The 22,374-nt window shown below is 33.5% G+C and overlaps 1 protein-coding gene across 33 annotated transcripts in view; it reads left to right on the plus strand.

Moving 5' to 3' along the window:
* MPDZ (multiple PDZ domain crumbs cell polarity complex component) overlaps positions 1-22,374 on the plus strand; it is a 174,323-nt gene that overhangs the window by 78,315 nt on the left and 73,634 nt on the right. For 25 of the 33 annotated variants that reach the window (XM_045373236.3, XM_045373239.3, XM_074015764.1 and 22 more), the window contains 7 exons: positions 4,298-4,407; positions 7,228-7,374; positions 8,235-8,399; positions 10,257-10,442; positions 11,595-11,804; positions 14,177-14,293; positions 16,992-17,159. In XM_045373236.3, coding sequence (XP_045229171.2) covers positions 4,298-4,407; positions 7,228-7,374; positions 8,235-8,399; positions 10,257-10,442; positions 11,595-11,804; positions 14,177-14,293; positions 16,992-17,159 — 1,103 coding nt within the window. The remainder of the gene's footprint in view (positions 1-4,297; positions 4,408-7,227; positions 7,375-8,234; positions 8,400-10,256; positions 10,443-11,594; positions 11,805-14,176; positions 14,294-16,991; positions 17,160-22,374) is intronic. The other 8 variants (XM_074015756.1, XM_074015770.1, XM_074015768.1 and 5 more) reach the window with 1 other exon arrangement.

The following is a 22,374-nucleotide window of genomic DNA, read 5'->3' on the forward strand; positions in this document are numbered from 1 at the left end:
AAGTGAAAATGGGAACACGGCATACCAAACCTATGGCTTACAGCAAAAGCAGTTCTGAGGGGGAAGTTTATAACAACAAATACCTACATCAGAAAAGAGGAAAGACTTCAAATAAACAAACTAATTATGAAACTGAGAAAAGCAAGAACAAACCAAACTGATGGAGCAGAAGGAAAGAAGAATAATTGTAGCAGAAATAAATGAAATTGAGATAAAAATACAAAAGATTAAGAAAACAGAAGGTTGGTTTTGTAAAGGTAAACGAAGTCATCAAGTCTTTTGCCGTAGTAACTAAGCCAAAAAGATGACCTAAAATAAATAAAATCAGAGACAAATAGGAGGCATCATAATTGATACTATTGAAATACATAGGATTGTTAGAGACTATTATGGACAACTGCACACCAGTAAATCAGAAAACCTAGAAGAGAGGGATAAATTCCTGGACACTTACAGTCTACCAAGATTGTAAGATTAAACCATGAAGAAATAGAAAACCTGAACAGACCAGTAACAAGATTGAGTTGGTAATAAAAAGTCTCTCATTAAAGAAAATCCCAGGACTTGACACTTCACTGCTGAATTCTACCAAACATTTAAAGAACTAATCCAGTTCTACTAAACTATTCCAAAAAATTGAAGAGGAGGGAATACTCACAAACTCATTATATGGGGCCAGCCTTGCCCTGATTCTAAAACTAGACAAGGACACACAACGAAAATAAAACTACAAATCCTTCATGAACATAGTTGCAAAAATCCTCAACAAAATACTAGCAAACCACATTCAACAACACGTTAAAAAGATCATTAATCATAAAGTATCGTTCATCCCAAGGATGCAAGGATGTTTCAACATATGCAAATCAGTAAATGGGATACATCACATTGACAGAACAGAGAACAAAAATCATATGATCATTTCAATAGATGCTGAAGAAGCATTCAATAAAATTCAACATTCCTTCATGATAAAATCTTTCAACAAACTAGCAATTAAAAGAACATGCCCAAAATAATCAAGGCCATATATGCAGATTCACAGCTAATATACCGAACAGAGAAAAGTCAAAAGCCTTTTCTCTAAGATCTGGAATAAGACAAGGATGCTCACTTTTACCACCTTTTCTTCAACATAAGTACTGCAAGTCTTTGCCGGAGCAATTAAGCAAGACAAAGAAATAACAGGCATCCAGATTGGAAAGAGATAAGTCAAATTGTCCTTATTTGCAGATAAAATGATCCTATATTTAGAAACCTAAAGAATTCACCAAAAATGGTTAGAACTGAGATATGAATTTAGTAAAGTTGCGGGATACATACTCAACATAAAAAATAAGTAGCATACGCCGTAGCAAATAATCCGAAAAAGAAATCTAGAAAGTGATCCCATTTACAACAGCTGCAAGAAAAATAAAATACCTAGGAATAAATGTGAACAAAGAAGTAAAAGATTTCTGCAGTGAAACCGACAAAACACTGATGAGAGAAATTGAAAAGGACACAAAAATATGGAAAGATATTCAATGATCATGGACTAGAAGAATTAATATTGTTAAAATATCCATACTACCAAAAGATATCTATATATTCAATGCCATACCTATTAATATACCAATGACATTCTTTACAGAAGTAGAGAACAACCCTAAAATTCACATGTACCCACAAATGACTCCAAATAGGCAAAGCAGTCTTGAGCAAAAAGAACAAAGCTGGAGGCATCACACCAACAGACTTCCAAGTATATTACAGAGGCCTGTCCCAAAACACACACACACACACACACACACACACACACACACACACACGGATTAAATATATAAATATAAGACCTGAAGGAAACATTAGGAAAATGCTTCAGGACATTGGATTGGTCGGGCAAAGATTTTTTATGTAATACCTTAAAAGCACAGGCAACCAAAGCCAAAATGGACAAATGGGATCACATCAAGCTAAAAAGCTTTTCTGCACAGCGAAGGTAACAATCAACAATGTGAACAGACAACCCAAAGAATGGGAGAAATATTTTCAAGCTATCCATCTGATTAATAACCAGAATATATAAAGAGCTCAAAAAACTCAATAGAAAAACAAATAATCTGATTAAAAATTCACAAAAGATCTGAATAGACATTCCTCAAAGGAAGACATACAAATGATCAATAGGTATATGAAAAAATGTTCATCACTGATCATCAGAGAAATGCAAGTCAAAACTACAATGAGATATCGTCTAACCCTAGTTAAAATGGCTTTTACCCAAAAGACAAGCGATAATGAATGCTGACAAGGATGCGGAGAAAGGGGAACCCTCATATGCTGTTGGTGGTAATGTAAATTAGTGCAGCCACTGGGGAGAGCAATATGGAGGTTCCAAAAAAAAAAAACAGTTTACCGTATGATCCAGCAATCCTACTCTGGGTATATATCCAAAAGAAAGGAAATCAGTATAGCAAAGAAATATCTGTACCCCTATGTTTATTGCCATTCTGTTCACTATGGCTAAGATACGGAAGCAACCAAAGTGCCCATCAACAGGACAATGGATGAAGAAAGTGTGGTATATATACACAATGGGATATCATTCAGCCACAAAAAGAATGAAATTTTTTCTTTTGTAACAACAGGGATGAAACTGGAGGACATTGTGTTAAGTGAAATAAACCAAGCACAGAAAGACACATACTGCATGATCTCACTTACAAGTGGGGTCTTAAAAACTTGATTTCTGGACATAGAGAGTAGAATGACCAGAGGCTTGGAAGAGTTTGGGGAGGGATGGGATGAAGAGATATTGGTTACTGGGTACAAAAATATAGTTAAAGAGAAAGAATAAGTTCTAGTGTTCAACAGTACAGTAGAGTGGCAATAATTAATAACTTATTGTATATATCAAAATAGGAAGAAGATTTGGAATGCTCCCAACACAAAAAAATGTATAGTAAATGTTTGAGGAAATGGATATCCTAATTATCCTTATTTGATCATTACACATTGTATGCATGTATCAAAATATCATATATGCCCTATAAATATATATGATTATGTATCATTAAAATATTTTAAAAAGAGAATATACAATAACTTGTTAATTGTAGTCACCCGATAATGTTAGAATTGCTCAGCATGGTGGCTTATTGGTGTAATCCCAGCTACTCAGGAGTGTTACTGAGACCAGGAATTTGAGAGCAACATAGCAAGATCCCTCATCTAATTTAAAAACAAGCAAATAAACAAACAAAAACACTGGAACATATTTCTTCTATCTAGCTGTACTTTGATATCTGTTAACCTCTGGACTGAATTTAATTTTGAGAAAATAACACTTATTTGGGGAGGCTAGTCTTCAAACCAAAAAAGAAATTATAGTTTATTGTTTAGTCTTTTAAGGAGAAAACAGAATCATCTTATTCGCTTAAAGCATAACAGATCTACAAAATATGCCTGAAATGAAAGCTCCTGGATATTCCCACTAAAAGAGGAGGCAACTAATAAGAAATCTGAATTTTTTAACACTCTTTAACTTTGAAATTTGAAAGCTAAAAAGGATATTGAAATTTAATTTAGAGAATAGTGCCTAATAGAGATTTTAAAAAGACAACTCTTATGAGTAGGAACTGTCATGAAATATGGAAATCTTTGACTATGACTTTAAATTTCTCAACCAGTTTCTTGTTTTAGGTAAGCATTTTAAATTCAGTATTGTTTACATAATTTGTTTAGTGTTTTTCTTTCCTTTTAAAAATTTCTCTTTTTGTAAATTATTGAGATATCAATTATAGGCTTTTAATGTATAGCTTTAGTTTATTATTTCTTTATATTTTCTCATTGTACATGGAGTTATATATATTGTTTGTTGATTTCATTTGTTTGATTTTGTGAAGTAATAACTTAGTCCTTTTTCCCCCTGATGAACTAAATGAAAATAAAACAGACAACATTGAAGATGACATCACTTTTTACTGTAGCATTAGCAGAGGACTACAAAGTGAATTCTGGAACTACTCAGAGTCCTTATTCTTTTAAATAAAAATTAGATAATACATGGACACTTTAATAGAAATATAGTTAAGATTTAAAATAAATCTGTTAAAAGTGAGTAGTGTCAAACATAGAAATGATAGGGTTCTTAATTGAAGTATTAAAATAATTATGGAGATGAGAATAGCCCATATATTGGGCGAAGAATTTGATTTGATACAATGGGATCTGATCACAGAATCCTTGGTACAGGATGTTAAGATATGGAGATTTTTGTAGTTTGCTACTAACTTAATTGCCTTGACTATTTCAGGGTATCCATTACTGTCAGCTGAGATAGAAGAAATAGAAGATGCACGAAAACAAGAAGCTGTCCTGCTGACAAAGTGGCAAAGGATTATGGGAATTAACTATGAAATAGTGGTGGGTTAGCTTACCTTCTGTAATTTACAACTTGTAACTGTATTTCAGCAGGCAGTTTGAGGGAATAATAGAGGCAATCATTAGAGTTCCAGAGAAGAACCAAATGTACAGGACTTTTTTAGACAACCTAATGTGGTGATTCAGGTAATAAAAAAAATTTAGGTTGGAAAAAGGTATATAGTAACAAAGGAACTGAAATAAATGGGATAGAAGTTTTGAAACTTGTATTTTATCAGTATTTTAATATTTCCAGTAATAGTATGAATAATATAGACACAAGGAAGGGTTTTTCTGATTTTTAAACCTATGATTTATAGAAAGAATGAAAATAGAATGAGTTTATTTAAAAATAAAACAAAATGTATCATGACTTATGAACGAAATTGTAAAAGGACTCTTTTCTACTCTTTCTTTTCCCCTCCTATGTATTTACCTTCCTGAAGAGGTTAATTCTGCATACTTCTTTTCATACCTCTTATGCTGTGGTGAATGTTTTATGTTTATTAATAGCCTGTATATCTAGCATAGCCATTGTGATCTACCATTCCAAAAGGAGGTCTAACAAAATTCATATAAATGATCAATCTTAAGATACATACCAGCAAATTTCACGGATTTCAAAAGAAAGAATAAAATACTATGTTAGGTAGAATTTTTCATATTTCTTGTAAATTTGTATGCCTCTGGACTAGAAGGGAGAAGATACAACAGATGACATATATTAATGACTAGCATTTATAGAGTACTTTGTGCCAAGCAGCAGTGTTCTTAGTGTTTGATTTAATCCTCGTGACCATAATCATCTGGGGTTTTTTTCTCATTTTTTGAGACAAGGTCTCGCTCTGTCACCCAGGCTGGAGTGCAGTGGTGCAGTCATGGCTCACTGCAGCCTTGACCACCAGGGCTCAAACTTCTCCTACCTCAGCCTTCCAAGTAGCTTGGACTACAGGCATGCAGCACCACACCCAACTGATTTTTGTATTTTTTGTAGAGACTGGGTTTCGCCATGTTGCCCAGGCTGGTCTTGAACTTCTGGACTCCAGCAGTCTGCCCGCCTCAGCCTCCCATATTGCTGGGATTACAGGCATGCACCACTGCACCTTGCTATAATCTTTTTTTTTAAACATTCAAAATGATTAACAGTCAAATATGGATTGAGTAAGTATAGCTGTTACTACCATTTTGAATTGACTTAAGGAAAAATACATTAAGGTCCATCTTAACAGTGGTTAATTTAACATGAAACTTCAGAAATTATTTTCATGGAGGGATAGGGTTAATGTGGCAGGTGTGCATAACTGAGACTGCATTTCTTTGGGTGGTAACTGAATAATGAAGGAGACCTTTTAACTAGCCTTTTTGTCATAGGCGTCAGAGCTCAGACTGAACTTTTTCTTTTTTTTTTTTAATTTTACTTTAAGTTCTAGGATACATAATGCAGAATGTGCAGGTTTGTTACATAGGTATACACATGCCATGGTGTTTTGCTGCACCTATCAACCCATCATCTAGGTTTTGAGACCCGCATGCATTAGGTATTTATCCTAATGCTCTCCCTCCCCTTGTCCCCACCCCGCTACAGGCCCTGGTGTGTAATGTCCCCCTCCCTGTGTCCATTTGTTCTAATTGTTCAACTCCCACTTAAGAGTGAGAACATATGGTGGTCTCACTCATAAGTTCCTGTGTTAGTTTGCTGAGAGTGATGGCTTCTAGCTTCATCCATGTCCCTGCAAAGGACATGAACTAATTCTTTTTTATGGCTATATAGTATTCCATGGTGTATATGTGCCACATTTTCTTTATCCAGAGGCTGAACTTTTAGCTACCCTTTGTGCTCATGCTTTCTTGGTGGCATTCCTAGTAATCTGTCAAGGGCAAAAGTGTACAATAAATGAAAAAGGACTAAGTTGTTTATGGGCTGTGGTCAGATAAAGGTAATAAGACATAGATCTGACTTCAAATTTTTTGCTATGTAGTGATACAGCATAAATGAAATCATAAGGGAAGTAGTATAACAGTACTGACTAATGGACATTATTGGATGGGACATTCTCAGAGGAAGTGATGTCTAAATTGGGTTTTCAGGAGTGAGAAGGATTTCATCCAGTATTAGATTTCAAAGTCAGATGATATCGCCTCTGAAACTGACTTCTGCACATTATCATTAAAAGTTGAAAAAGCTCTTTTTAATGAAACTTTTTTTAGTCCTTTTATCCCTCAGTTTCCTTAACTATAAAATGAAAGGGATAAAGTAGATCATCTTTGGCATACCTTCTGATTTTAGTATTATATTTTTTGGATTCTGTGTGAAAACGAGCAGCTTTCTAACATTCTTCATTATTTAATTTAACAGTAGGAAATTGGAAGTTCATTCTTTTGTTTTAAGCTTTGATCATTTTTAAAGACCATTGTCTCTGGATACAGCATAAAACCAGGAATGTGGTTCTAGGTTCTTTGTTTAGATTCAGACCCTTTTCTAGCTGTGCAACTCTGGTCATGGTAACTTTTCTGAACCTCGTTTTTCTACTTGGGAAACAAGGAGAAAAATTGTACCTATTTATGAGAAGCAAATGAGACCTATGTAATGGGTGCTTGCAGCTCACTGCTTCTGTTCAGTTTGTTAGTTCATGAAATCAAAAGACACCAGTACTCTTTCAAAGGAAAAGCCCCAAAGCTTTGCAGTTTTTTACCATATGGTTTTTGAAGCTTTGTGAGAAAGATGACCACTTTTAGGTAAACATAAAACGTAAAATGTGTGCATGAGTAGAAATAAAAAGAAAGAATATAAAAATTGTGATGGTTTCTTTTTTTTCTTTTCAGGTGGCCCATGTGAGCAAGTTTAGTGAGAACAGTGGATTGGGGATAAGCCTGGAAGCAACAGTGGGACATCATTTTATCCGATCTGTTCTGCCAGAGGGTCCTGTTGGACACAGCGGGAAGCTTTTCAGTGGAGACGAGCTATTGGAAGTAAGGAGCTATGCTGTTCCTTCTCCTCCTTAAACGAGACGTGGAAAAGGTTGCAGGAGGCTTAATGTGGTGAATAAATTCTCATTTTAAATTTCCCCTCCAAAGGGGACTTGAGAAAAATCTACAGATGAAAACAACCCAAAGCAGAAATTTTGTATCTGTGTGTACATTTAGCTTTAGACCTAATTCCACGCCATTTTTTATTTAGGTTCAGAAAACTATAAAAACAGTCTGAAAATTGTTTAACATTTATTTAATTTTTAGAATAAGTAATACATTCACGTGTTTAAAATCACAGAGAATACAAAGATAAAGGATGTTTCCAAGAGTCTCCTTCCTGTCCCCATTCATCCAGTTCTCATCACCCTTCATTAGGTAACTACTAACATATTTGCTTCTTTGTAATCTGCCAGTATTTTTAATGCATAAATAAGAAAGTTTGAATATATTATTTTCCCTCACTTTTCAAAACACACTAGCATACAATATATGTCATTGTCCAATTTTTTTTTTACTTTATAATTACATAAAATGTCAACGTTTTATAATATTCTTCTCCTTGTCCCTTTCATTCTTTGGAAGTATTTTTATTGTCTTTTTTTCCCAGACCACTACACTGGCAGATCAAACATGAATGAAAGCTAGTGGTTTTTCTTTGAGTGCTTTAGAAGCTGTAATTCCAACAATACTCTAAACTTGCACATAAATTTAGATGGTATTTCCACAGGTCTCACTATAGTTCTGAGCACAGTAAACTATGGTAATGACTATAGTAAAATTTATATTTAATAAAAAAGGTGTTCAAAAGAATGTTCATATTATGAAGTGTTGTTTCTTGGACAATATATCTTTTTTCACAGGTAAATGGCATAACTTTACTTGGGGAAAATCACCAAGACGTGGTGAATATCTTAAAAGAATTGCCTATAGAAGTGACAATGGTGTGCTGTCGTCGAACTGTGCCACCCACCACCCAATCAGAATTGGATAGCCTGGACTTATGTGATATTGAGCTAACAGAAAAGGTATCAGATTTGCATACATGAGGTTAACCTACATATATAATGGAAAGGCTAAATGACTTAAAAATTTTTAAGCATTTTTTAATTAGGTATTTGATTTACTCACATAGCCCATGGCTTGGAGTATAGAATTTAAAGTCAGACAAATCTGGGTTTGAATCAGACTTGACACTAGCTGTGGGAAATTGGGTAAATCACTTCATCTTTCTGAACCTCAGTTTTCTCCTTGGTAAAATGTCAGTCATGATGCCTGTCTCAAAAAGTTGCCCTGAAGGTTAAATAAGATTATGTAATCATGTTAGATATTAATGCACACTACATACTTGTTTAATTTACTTGCAGTATTTCTATGAAGTAGATGCTCATATTCATCTCCATTTGCAGAAGAGAAAACTGAAGTATATAAATAGTGTGTACATAGTACATAAGTTTTAAAAAATATTTTTGAATAACCTATCCAACTCTGCCTGGCACACAGTTACCACTTAGTGAATGGCTAAAATATGGATGGACACAGCATTTCTGTGTGGATAGGTCTTACTTGTTTACATACTGTCCTTTTAAAATACCGTAAATTTGAGTCCATAATGCTACATGTCAGATAATTCTCTGTGACATTCAGGAAGTCACATTTTCCTGTTTGTTTATTATTTTTCATTCATTGATATCATGATGTCAAGAAATGGAGCTAATCAGCTTTTCTGAGGATACACAATACATACCTAAAGTTAGAATTTGGACTTTGCATAATTTGTGGTCTAATCAAATCTCCTTTAAGGTATATTGAGAGATGATGTTAGGATTTGATTTATATTATATTGAATGAATCAGTACAATGGAATAATTTTGAAAAATTTGAAGAATAAAATGCATAGTTTAATATTCATATGGGTGATTAGAATAGGGTAGAACAAGAAACATAATTCCAAATTTTATAGCACTCAAAGTCTAGCACCCTATATATATCCATCCATGTTTTTATGTGTATAATGGGGTTATTACAATAAAGCAGATAGGCGTCATTTGCATTTGTGGTCCTAGGCCGTGCAATAATTGATTAGAAGCAAAGATACTGTACAAACTAGAATTTCATCCTCATAAACACATCTTTAAGTTATGTTCGTATAGATGAACAAAGTTTGAATTAACCTATATTCTTTAATTTATTTTTACTGAAAGAAGCGAACATTTTGAATCCCTATTTCTTTCAGATGCTTTATAAATGTTACTTCATTTAGTCCTCAGAAAATTCTATGAGATGGGTAACTCTGGGGCCCAGGTTATGAACATTGCTCAATGTAACTCAGATTTTAAATATTCAAGCTGCTTCAAGCTGGGGCAAATCTGGTTTCAAATCTTATGTTTTGCCACTGTGTATGTTAATTTGTTAATGAAATAACCATGTGCACAAGTCACAGCATTTTAGAACTCTTATTTGCATAGAGTATATAACTTTTGTATATATCCATTTTCTCTTGTTTTTAATTATCTTAAGAATTCCTTTTATTTAATATCAAAATGGGTTTACATTTTTTTCTGACTGTAGAGATGATTGAAACACTGACGAAAGAAGTGACAGTCACCCACAGTCGTGCTGTCGAGATGTAACATTGCATATTTTCATAAACCATTGAATCATATATTTTTAATGTTTGTTAAAACTTAGGTATTTCTTCCTTTTTAACAGCTTTCAATAATTAGTACCTTAATTCCTAAAGGTTTCATGAAAAGCTGTTGCTACTCTTGTTTGAGGATGTTTTGTTCTGGACAGGCGCTGGGAATACCCCTTTTCTTGTAGTGCTGGTATGTGTGTCAGCAAATGTAATGCCTCTGAAATAAGAGCTGTCTGATGTTATCCAGCCTCATGTAGATCTAGGTGAGTTCATCGGGTCATCAGAGACAGAGGATCCAGTGCTGGCGATGACTGATGCGGATCAGAGTACAGAGGAGGTTCAAGCACCTTTGGCCATGTGGGAGGCTGGCATTCAGCACATAGAGCTGGAGAAAGGGAGCAAAGGACTTGGTTTTAGCATTTTAGATTATCAGGTAAGTATATACTGCTTTTAACAATTTTTTTTTAAAGATGCTGTATACTAAAGGCATATTGTTGCTATCAAAGAAAAAGCAGATGATGATAGTTTACAGCCATCAAAGACAATTTCTTTTTTCCAGTCAGTCTTTCACAATAGTGATTTATATGATTCATTGATTATCATAAAGGATTTCTTTTAATATTGAGTTCATTGAGCTATTTTTATTTCACCTCTTGAGAATTGGAATACACATTTTAGGAATATCATAGTGGGTTTTTTTTTTTTGTTATTTGAGGAGTGTTTATATTATTTTTACTTCCATGCACTTATTTGGTGACTCATATTTTAATGATAAGTCATAAAGAAGTAGATATTTCTTTTGTCTATAACATGAATGCTAATGTATAATCTGATATGCCAATTAATATTTCTGCTGTTCCAATCATTTGACAAAATTTATGAATATACTTAAGTTGGTCAAGTTGGCCTTGTGTCCCTGTCTGCATTGCATTCTTGGCTAAGCAAGGAGATGGTTAGCCTGTCTGATGGAGTGCAGCTGTTGCTCCTTACACTGGATCAGAAAGCCACCGTAGATGACTCCAGGAAGCTGTGTTCATAGGGCCTGACTCTAGAGCCTTGTTAAAACATTAAGGTTGCTGTGTGTCTGAAAATACTTCAGTACCACATACTTTATGGCCTCTCTCTCTCTGTTCTTTCATTTCAAAACAATGTGTCCTACCTTCAGTGCACTTATATTCTAGTAGTGAGTTGATGTTCCGTATAGTAACACCCTGTTTAACAAGGGCTTTTGTTAATAATTAGTATACCCAACATCTGGCCTCCAATAATAGTTACAAAATTTGATAACTTATCAAAGTTAAAATTATAATTTTAAAGTTATCTGTACAATTTAAGAGGTCTACTCAGGAATATTAGGAAGTGAGAGTGCCATTGTTTAAGGTGACTTCTTCCTAAACCCTCTAAAATGGAGATAATCTTTGTCTAAATAATTAATTAGAAATTTTGTATGAAATTTTTTTGGCATGAAAATTTTTAAACACACTTGAAACAGTTACTCATTCCTTACAATTTAGAGTGGACGACCTGTAGAAGAATTTTCTTTGTAAAATGAGCTGACTCCTCTTTCTTTATTGCCTTCTGTCAGGATCCAATTGATCCAGCAAGCACTGTGATTATAATTCGTTCTTTGGTGCCTGGCGGCATTGCTGAAAAGGATGGACGACTTCTTCCTGGTGACCGACTCATGTTTGTAAATGATGTTAACTTGGAAAATAGCAGTCTTGAGGAAGCTGTAGAAGCACTGAAGGGAGCACCATCAGGAACTGTGAGAATAGGAGTTGCTAAGCCTTTACCCGTAAGAATTCAGATTTTATTGCTTCCTTTTATAAGCAAAATGGTTCATAGGTCTACTTTTAGCTTTACTACTTTTAGGTGTTCTCATGACTGAATCATGACTTTTAGTACTTTTCATCAACGTGATTACTAGCTCCATGGGTATAAAGATTTAATTTTGAGTAATATTTTAAAAAAGAAAGAAAGAAAATAGCCAGGAAGTTTATAAATAAACTTCTAACTTATTGGTCTTTGGTTCACTTTTGACATTGACTGATTGACTGATTGATTGATGGAGTCTTGCTCTGTTGCCCAGGCTGGAGTGCAGTGGCGAAATCTCGGTTCACAGCAATCTTCACCTCCTAGGTTCAAGCGACTCTCCTGCTGCAGCCTCCTGAGTTGCTGGGACACAACAACCATGGCTGGCTAATTTTTGTATTTTTAGTGGAGACAAGAGTTTCACCAAGTTGGCCGGGCTGGTCTCAAACTCCTGACCTCCAGTGATCCCCCCCTGCCCCCCCACTCAGCCTCCTGAAGTGCTAGGAATACAGGCGTGAGCCACCGTGCCCAGCCTTGACATTTTATATTTGATAATAAGGTCACGATGAATGCAAAATCAAATATGTTAAAAGGAATATGGCTTACAATATCTATACCAATGTAGTGGGGTATTAGATAAATTAATAGCATTAACAACAAAATCTTTAATCACAGTGGAATAAAGTAGAATCTCTGTCAGAGTGACTTCAAGTTGCTAAATTCAGTTGACTTCAACACATTTGCTGTCTAATTACTGCAGAGCAGGAAATTAAACTTTCCAAAATGGGTTCATCAGTTTGTGGCTCTCCTGGCAGGGAATAGCTCCCAAATCATAAATTACTGTAATAATAGAAACAACTTTATGAATCTGTGCTACATAAAGCAGTATATTGTATTAGATGCACTTATTGTATTGCCGTTAAATATTAGAGATGTTCTCAATATTTGTGGGTTGTTTTCCAGTACGTGAATATAGTTTGAAGTGAAAAAGCAGATACACATTTTCTTAAGAAAATGCAAACACATAAATATAGTTTCATAAGTAGCAATATGAGTTTGTTGATTTTTGTGAAAGAATTTGTTAAAACAGTAAGCTTTGTCAATGTATTTTAAGTGTCAGTTAAAGTTTTATGCACCACTTTTTAGTTCACAAATGATTTCAGTAGCCTATTAAAATGTATTTATGAAAAAAGAAAGAGAAGGAGGGCAAGATGATTGAAGAATATGGTAATCCAATCTGAAATCGAACCAGGCTTGTAAAAATCATGACAAAAGAGCACTATGGACGGGAATGTAAGAATAAAGATAGGCTATCAGGGACTCTATGTATTTTTGAGATTGGATTATAAATTTGGTTCTGGTCTTTCTGTTGGACATAGAGAAATGGCAAATATGACTCAATATACCTTTTATTTTTACTGTCCTTAAGGTGAAACCATACCAGTTATTCAGAAGCAGTCTTTTTTTTTCTGTATAGTTCCAAAATAAATTTCTTTTATGACAGTATTTGATATTTTAAATTCAGTACGCATTGCAAAATATGATAGAGGCTTAATATATGTTAAGCTCACATATATGGGCAGAGAAGAAAAACGGTTTTTTCCCCTATAATGCTTCTTCTGTATGTTTTACTGATACCAGGTGATGTAGGCAGGCTGATTATCTAAATATTTTAGCCCATTTCATCTGAGAGTGGAATAAATGTGGTAGCTTTTCTGTCAGTGTGACCAAGTTTGGAATATAATCTCTCTAAACTGCAAGTTAAGCAGACTGTGGACATGTAGAGATTTGGTTTTTGTTTTGTTTTGTTTTATAAGCCATGCTAAATTGAGTTCACTGTAGAGTTCACTAACATTCCTTTTCAAGTAAATTGAATTCTTTAAAATAATATTCTTGTAGGGGGATGACTGAAGTTGATATTTCTTTTTAATATTTGTTTTTCTGCAACTTCTTTTATTTCTTAATACCTAAAAGTTGCTTCATTTCTATATTAGGAAGTCATTGTTTGGCCAGAATATTTTGCAGATAAAAAGAACCAGAAGATTATTAGAATATTAAAATTCATTCATTTAAAAAATAATCTTACAAGAAGAATGAAAAATTAGTAGAAAGGGATTCTCATCCAACAGGTGATTTTTATATTAGAGTAAATAATCCTCATTGTGTCTTATCAAATGAATGTTAAATATGAATATCAGATTTTATACTTACATTCTATGTTGAAGTCATATCATTTGAAAACTTTCCAATTTCTTTCTCTTCCCCCCCTCACTTTTCCTGCCTTTACCTTTCTTTTCCATTTTCTTTCTTCTTTGCTGTTCTCTCTCTTTTCCTTGAATACCATTTTCCCCACAGCTTTCACCAGAAGAAGGTTATGTTTCTGCTAAGGAGGATTCCTTTCTCTACCCACCACACTCCTGTGAGGAAGAAGGGCTCGCTGACAAACCCCTCTTTAGGGCTGACTTGGCTCTGGTTAGTGGCTATGACTTACCAAGCTTTCTTTCAGAAACCTGATGTGTCTTACTTTGCCTTTCAAAATATTCTGAAGAAATCTACTATATTCTTTGTTCATTATTATATTTTGGAAAGATAAACATGTTTTCTCCAACTTAGTTCTCATAGTTGAAAATGGGAAGAAAAACCACAGTAAATATGAAAAACATTTGTGAGGAAAATTTAATTAACATTGCATTGTAGCAGTGTGTAGAGTCAGTCTTTGTGCCATACCTAAAGTTGGTGGAGCTTTTGTTTGCTCCAATTTCACGCTTAGATATCTCTAGGCATTCTTTAACTGTGTTCAGTATTCAGTCACAAAGCACTGTTTTGGCTCTATTTAATGAGGTAATAGGTATCTTTTTTCCATTAGATATTTATAGTCTGAAAATCATATGAATTGGTTCAGTTATTAAGAACACCACAGTTTTAAGGAAAGGTAAACCTCATGTTTTCTATAAATACATATATGTAAATATACTGATTTGCCAGAAAAATTATAAATTAAAATTTCATTTCTTTTTGATGTTTAAAATAGTATCCATTGGAATAAAAGTATTTGGAGCCACTCTGCCCTTAAGAAACTTTTTTTTCTGGTAGAGGGTACAATGCTATATCAATAACTAAAGGATAAAGCTAAATACCAAGCATAAATATACATATGACATTTACTCAATATAAATACAACAAATTGTACATCCTGTTCACATTACCCCTACTATTAGAGCTAGGTTCCTTACTCAACGTTTTTTTTGTGGGGCAGACATTGTGCACTGTTGCTAAAAAGGAATATACTTGTTTTTTAAATACTTGTTTTAGTTTCATTAGACTGGAGAAAGGTTTAAAACCTGTTAAATTCTTCATTATGTATTTATAACTGCACACATCTTGCTTTAAAACAGAGTGAATTATTTCTTTGACTATATATACAATTTGCTGATTCTAATTTTGGGGGAGACGATTCCTTTCGTTAATATTTTTAAATTGCAAGCTCTTGAAATAGCTATTTGAGAAGTTTTTGTATGTGTTATAATAAATGCAACAATTTCACACTGGAATACTTAACATACCAGGTAACGTATGGCCCTGCTCTCCGGGAGTATTATGTTAGCACTTCAAAACTAGAGAGCTTAGTATATACAACAAATTACGTAAGGTACTGTGGTGTTAAATAATACCCAGCCATAGCAAATACTTTTTGAAATGTCGCAGGATACAAATACTATATATGATTGTTTCTAAAGTACCGATGAAGAAATATTCTCTGGAGTTTACATGGCTTCCTTGAACCTCCTTAAATGGATACCAATCAAAAGGCAGATTAGTTCCACTTTTATGTGAGCTTGGCATCTTATAATGGTAGTATGCATCCTGGGTCTTCTCCCTAGCCAGCTAAGTAATCTTGGACTGGTCACTCAACTTCTTTGACTCTTAGTGTTTTATCTCTACGGTAAATAAATGAATTGATTGTTAATGTCTCTCCTAAGATCCTAAGATACCAGCAGTATACATACAAATTATATTGAGGTATTCTCTCATTAATGTTACTTAAATATGTATTGTAATCTATGACACAAGGCTTAGTTAATACCATCTATCTAGATTGTTGTATGTTATGTATATTTGTAAGGGTCAACCTCCACATAGTGACTCATTAGTGAATTTGAACATGTATTTAAATTATTAGGCCTATGAAATATATTTGAAGAGAAAATCATTTCAAAATGGCCCACAGGTATTTTTAATAGTTTTTTTGTAAGAACGTGACCTGATACAATGCTACAATTCTTCTAACTTCTCCTGGCTAAACAATACGTTGAAATTACAAAAAAAAAGAAAAAAGAAAAAAAAATAGAACATATGGGATTTTGCCAAGATAGACAGAAAATGCTGGTAATATCAGAGAAAGGTAGTATATATGTCAGTTCTGCCTATTCTGAGGTATGACTTTGAGTGAATTGCAAAAAGAACTTCAAGCTCATCTTGATTTAAATATTAATCTTGACTCTGTGACAGAAGACAGCAATAGGATTATTAGAGCATATGTAGTGAAATTCTCTATCTCACTCTTTATGCATTTTCTAACAAGTTTATAACTTAAAGCTTCACCATAACCAGATCATAATTAGGCCCCTTGTTTGTTAGTATAATTTTAGCATGAAATCACAGATTTTCTTTTTGGTTTCTGCAACTTGAATGGTTTTAAAATCTAGTTCAAGATAATTTAAACAAAATATATAGTTTTAGTGTGGCTTACAAATATATAATTGCCTAGCTGCCTCGTTGAATAACAGTTTATTTTAGTTGACTAGGAAAAATTATGACATAATTTTATTATAAAATTATAAGAGTTGGGCGTGGGAACTGGAAGAAAGTAAATATTTTACTTAACTATGGAACTGTTTAAACTTAGACTTGATCCAGGCCCTTTGTTAATTGTTGCCTTTAGCCCTTTTATTGATGAAATAAAATAACTTTGTATGCCAGCACTTTCTACTGCAGGTGGGCTATTTTTCCTTTTTCTGCTGCATTAGCAGTCTCTGTTGAGGGTGAAGAGGGCATACAGAAAATATAATAGATAAAAGAATGTTACCAGTTTGCCGTTTAGTCTCAAGTGGAGTTTGTCATATATGTAATAGAACAGAATTCCCAGCTAACATTATTGTTTTATTTCTAGGTGGACACAAATGATGCTGACTTAGTAGATGAATCCACATTCGAGTCTCAATACTCTCCTGATAATGACAGCATCTACTCTACTCAAACCTCTATTTTATCTCTTCATGGCAGTTCTTGTGGTGATGGCCTGAACTATGGTTCTTCCCTTCCATCGTCTTCTCCTAAGGTACAAAGGAAATACCCATTTTTCTTTTATAGGAAAGTCTTGTGTATAATTTTCCAGAGGTCCGTCCTTATGGGGAGTTGTGTGAATAACATATTGGAGACATTATGTTTCTCCAGTTGTGGACTCATTATTGGATTAAAGTACAATTTCATTTAGCCAGTGTTGGTCGGGTAGCTTTCAGATTACTAGAAACTATTTAAATTTAGTGTCTGAGAATGATAGACGCAGAGACTCAAAACTTTGATTAGGGTTTGCATGTCAGAAAGAAAAATTTAACATCATATATTTCTCAAGTTGTGTTTTTAGCAGTGTCTACTTTGGAAAAATTACAAGAATAACTTTATTTTCTTAATGGTTTTAAAACTGACTTCTATGCAGAGTTGAATAGTAAAATATTTCTTGCATTAATTTAACATTTACTAGCTAAGTTAAACTTAATGCTATCATATGTTTTCATACAAAATGATGCCAAAGAATACTGTACATAAAAAAACACAGTGAATGGTAAATTATGTTTATGTCACTGGATATGAATGGAGAGTTTAGTCACTATTTGACATATCTGTGCCGTTCATATTTTAGAAATAGATTATTGGCATAAATGCCCCAACTATATTAATTTTATTGTTGACATACTCTATGATGTTGAATAAGTAATGCTTTAAAATGTTTCCAGTATTTTGGGTATGAAATGGTATCTTGCCATTTTAATGTGGATTTCCTGATTACTAATGAGAATGAATATTTTTTCATAATATTGGCCATTTGTTTTTCACTTTTAATCAAAGATCTCTTCATATCTTACGGCCATTTTGTATTGGGTTGCTCATTTTTCTTTTGATTTTTTGCAGTTGTTTTTTTGGAAATTGATATGCAAAGCAATTCAACATATATTTTTTATGAATATCTGTGTACATATGTATAGTAAAATCTAAAAATGTGTTGGCAGGATACTTCTCAACTTCAAAAAAGAAGTTATCCTTGGAGAAAAAAGGAAGTATGGGAATTTAGCTATGTGTCTAATACATTATAGCATATTATGAAGAAAGATTGATGAAAATATGGCAGAATGTTTATATATGTTAAATCATGGCAAACAGTTCATATATGAATATATTTTCTTTATTTTTCTATGTCGGAAATATACGATAAACATACATTTAAAATTAAGTTGAAAAGACTGGACAATGTTTTTTAATATATGAAGTATGTATTTTCTGCATAAATTGAAGTCAGTGGGAAGGGTATTTATGAATAAGTTGGAAAGTAGAATTTCCATAGGTCTAGCACTGTTTTGCTCTTTTCCTGATTAACAGGTTTTTTAGCCAGAACATTTTCAAAGCATTTTCTTTTATGTTCAAGGTGCACCTGTTACCCTTGCAAGTGATGCTGGGCAATCTCCTTGAATTGGTTTGCAAGGTATAATCTTGAGTGGAGCAGATGCTCCTCTCTCACCACACCTGAGACTGTCTGTCTGGCTGTGTCCTGTCTGGAATGTGTTTTGGAATGTGTTCAGTCTTTACTAGCCTCAGGGCTGGAAGCTGAGTTCATCTCCTGATGGAATCTCCTAATCCACAGCATAGCACACGTCTTCTTGCCAGTGGACAGATTGCATTGTTTAACTTAGTAATTGTTACTTAAAGGGATTACACAATCTGCATACTGAGAAGCATATATTTTACAGGGCAAATGCTGGCTGTATGCAGCACAACATATTGGCTTACTGAAGTCTGTTTGCCTCCTTTTTTATTTATTTATTTTTTTTTCCCCAAGCAGTTTACTCTTTTGTTGAAGCAAATTTTGGCAAGCTGGTTTATCAACTGAAATACTTAAACTACAAAACAACAAAGAAGACATTAATGAGGGTGTTTTAAAACACATTGTGAAACTCCTGTGTGCTCTTAGTTTTCTTAGAATGTGGGACTGTTCCTACATCATGGTAAAATCTCTGCAACATTTTATATTTTTGGGGACAACTTTCTAATACCTAGACTTTTACTAAAAATGTTCATGTAAATAAAATAAGTATATAATGTGTCTTTCCTTGTTTCTTTGCAATAAATTTATATTAAAAAGACCCAATGGTGATTTGTTATGGAATTTACAATTGACTATTTTTCTTAAAAGTGAGCTTACTTAAAGGCTTTTTAATTATAAAGTAATACCATATAGTATATGATTTTTAAGAAAAACAAAGATGCCTCTATCCTGATTTGAAAGGATAAAATAGAGTGTGAGGATCTCAGCGGTTCCTTAGATTTTTGACTTTGCTAAATATGTGATAATCTTGGAGCCTTAAATAGCAACTGGAAATGAACAAATAATTTTACCTGTCTCTTCCCCTTGATGAATGGTCTTTTGGCCTTCGTCAGGTATACTACCAGAAGTGATCAGTGCTAATCACCTGCAGCACAAACTCTTCATAGAGGGAGGCCTCGCTCTTCAGGGCAGCCTAAACACTAAAGGGCTGCAGCCATACATTGGGGCTCTTCCTCACAAAATTATCTAATTTGGGGGTCCATTTTGCTTTACTTTTTTTTAAAGAGTATGTGTTTGTTTAATTTGATTAGTTACCATGTAAAGATTTATGGGAAATAGCTGTTACTCAAGAACCTGAAAAATATACCTGCCTCTATGGCATTTGGCTTAATAGAGGCAGGTCATTGAAGTATGGATTTTAAAAGCAACATGGCTCTAGCCATGTTTTTCCTTTCTTATTATTTTAAGTTTTATTTCTTTGGTTAATCATTTTACTCCTTTTCCCTTGTTACCTCCAAAGATATGACAAAATGCAGAAATAATTGTTTTATAAATTTGCAGACTTTTGTTTAAAATCTTAACATGGTTTTTAGAACTTTTTTTTTTCTGTGTTGCTTTAAAAATACAACGGATACAGATTTAATATCTATTGAAGTTTCCCCTTCTACTCCTTATTCACACCTTTACACCCTACCCTCCGGTGTACACCCATACTCTCACTCTGTCCAGTGACAATATTGTTACCAACATGGTGTCCATCCTTCATTCTTGAATGTCGGTTCTGCCAGGAAATACTTTTTATTCTAAGGCAGATTGAACTTGATGTTTATCAAGATAGGAACCCTTTTGCACCTTGTACGTCAGCTCAACTAACAGATTTAATGATTTTTTTTAGTAGTCTGAACATTCTTACAAATTCTTAGAGTCATTGTCTGGCATAAAATATTATTGCCTTCACATCCATGTTTAGAATGTTGATACTATTTCTTAATTGTTCTTTTTGCAGATGGGGTTAGAATAAAAAACTAAATCACTCTAATTAAAATGATGAGAGTGACTGTGAGAGTCTTAGTGACAAAATTGCAGACTCTCAAAGGTTTAAAGGATGTTGCCTTTTTCCTTAGTAGGATCAGTGTCAAAACAATAAAGGAAGTGTACTTTATCTCAGAAAGAGTTGGAGAAGGACAGTTGGAGCAGCTGTGGTTGCAATATATTTTTTAAAAGTATAATAAGAATTCTCTGGTAGACTGCTTATTGAAGAAAAGCAGGTTATGGCTATTGAATGCTCGTGTATTTAGTTAGTTTTTGTAAATATATTATCTGGGTAAATAATATGCGCAAGTCTAACTTTAATTTATGCATTGCACTTAAGAAATAGAACTTTAAAAAAGTACATTTGACATTTTAATTTAACCTTTTTCTAATTTTGTAGTGAGGACAAGAATATATCAAGCGAAGTCACATATTAATATAGACTTTTGAAATACTTCACTTTAGATATCAAGTTGCACTGGGAAATTGTGGTTATTTTTGTACCTCTTATGAGGGAAGAACTGTTTTTCTTTTAGATCCATAAGACTTTTAAAAATAAAACTGAGTTGGTTGTTGAGCAACCAGAAACGTTTCTGAAGTGGGTGTATGTTGTCTACTGTGTTGATTAGCTCTTTCTTTTCTACATGTCTGTGTTAACTCCTTCATGAATTATTCATGGGACTGTTATACCATTTACAGTACACCCCAGCTAACAAGGGTGACTTGACCTCTTTTTCTAATGAAAAGCAATTTTGATTGCTATCTTTGAGGCATGGGGGAGATGATTTACTAATTATTATAATTAATTTAGTAATATAGAAGCTAACCAATTCTGTAGTAAGTACATTATTGTTTTTCCTAAGAATAAAATTATCAAAATTGGGTGAGGGAGCCAATAGGTTATTGTTTAGATCCTGGGAGTGTGGAGGATGATACCTTCCTATCATTTGTTTCTGAGGATACTACAGATGTTGATTGCTTATATAATATTTCCACTTGCCTCAATTCTTTGTGCTAGGAATATCTGATAATTCTAGAGAGATAATAAGTTGCATTCAAGGAGAGGAGTGTCATAAATTGTGTTGGAGCAATTAATTACCCCTTTAAAAAAAAATGACAGACCCATATCTCACACCATTCCCTGAAATAAATCTAGATGGTTAAAATGTAAAACAAAGCATTTATAAAAGAAGAAAAATACTAGAAAGCATTTCATTTACTTTGTGTGAAAGGACTTATTAAGTAATATATAAAACCCAGAAGCATAAAAAAATGACAAATTTGGTTGCAGAGATAATTTAACTTCTGCATGACAAAATAGTACCTATAAAAACTAAAAGACAAGTGACAGACTGGAAGAATATTTGCAGTGTATATCACAAAGACTTTATACTCAGACCATGCCAATGACGAGAAGAATGTTCTTCACCATACATACCTGTAAATGCCTATTAAGATAGTTTTCTCTTGGAAGCTCCTGTGAATCCAGATCAATTAATAACATAGTTTTTGTGCTCTTGATCTCTTCATAAATAGGAACTTCAAAGTGATTAGAACTAAATTGCATTTTAAGTGAAATTTGAAATTATGAGGTATTTGCTTCTGTATATAATTTAAACTCTGAGAAAAATTGGATAAAGAATTTGAAGAGATTGTTAACAGAAGAAATACAAGTGGCTTATCTTTGATAATTGTCAGGAACACACATAATAAAACACTAATGAATATATTTCTTACAAATCAGATTGCCAAACTAATCTAGGGCTGGCAAGATTCATTAGCAGGTATTCCCATATTGTCCTTTTGTGAGAGAAAACTGGAAGACAAGTTAGCAGTACATATCAACTTTTTTTTTTTTTTTTTTTTTTTTTTTTTTTTTTTTTTTTGAGATGTAGACTCGCTCTGTCACCCAGGCTGGAGTGCA

This window comes from Macaca fascicularis, chromosome 15 (genome assembly GCF_037993035.2).
Source record: "Macaca fascicularis isolate 582-1 chromosome 15, T2T-MFA8v1.1".
NCBI lineage: Eukaryota > Metazoa > Chordata > Mammalia > Primates > Cercopithecidae > Macaca > Macaca fascicularis.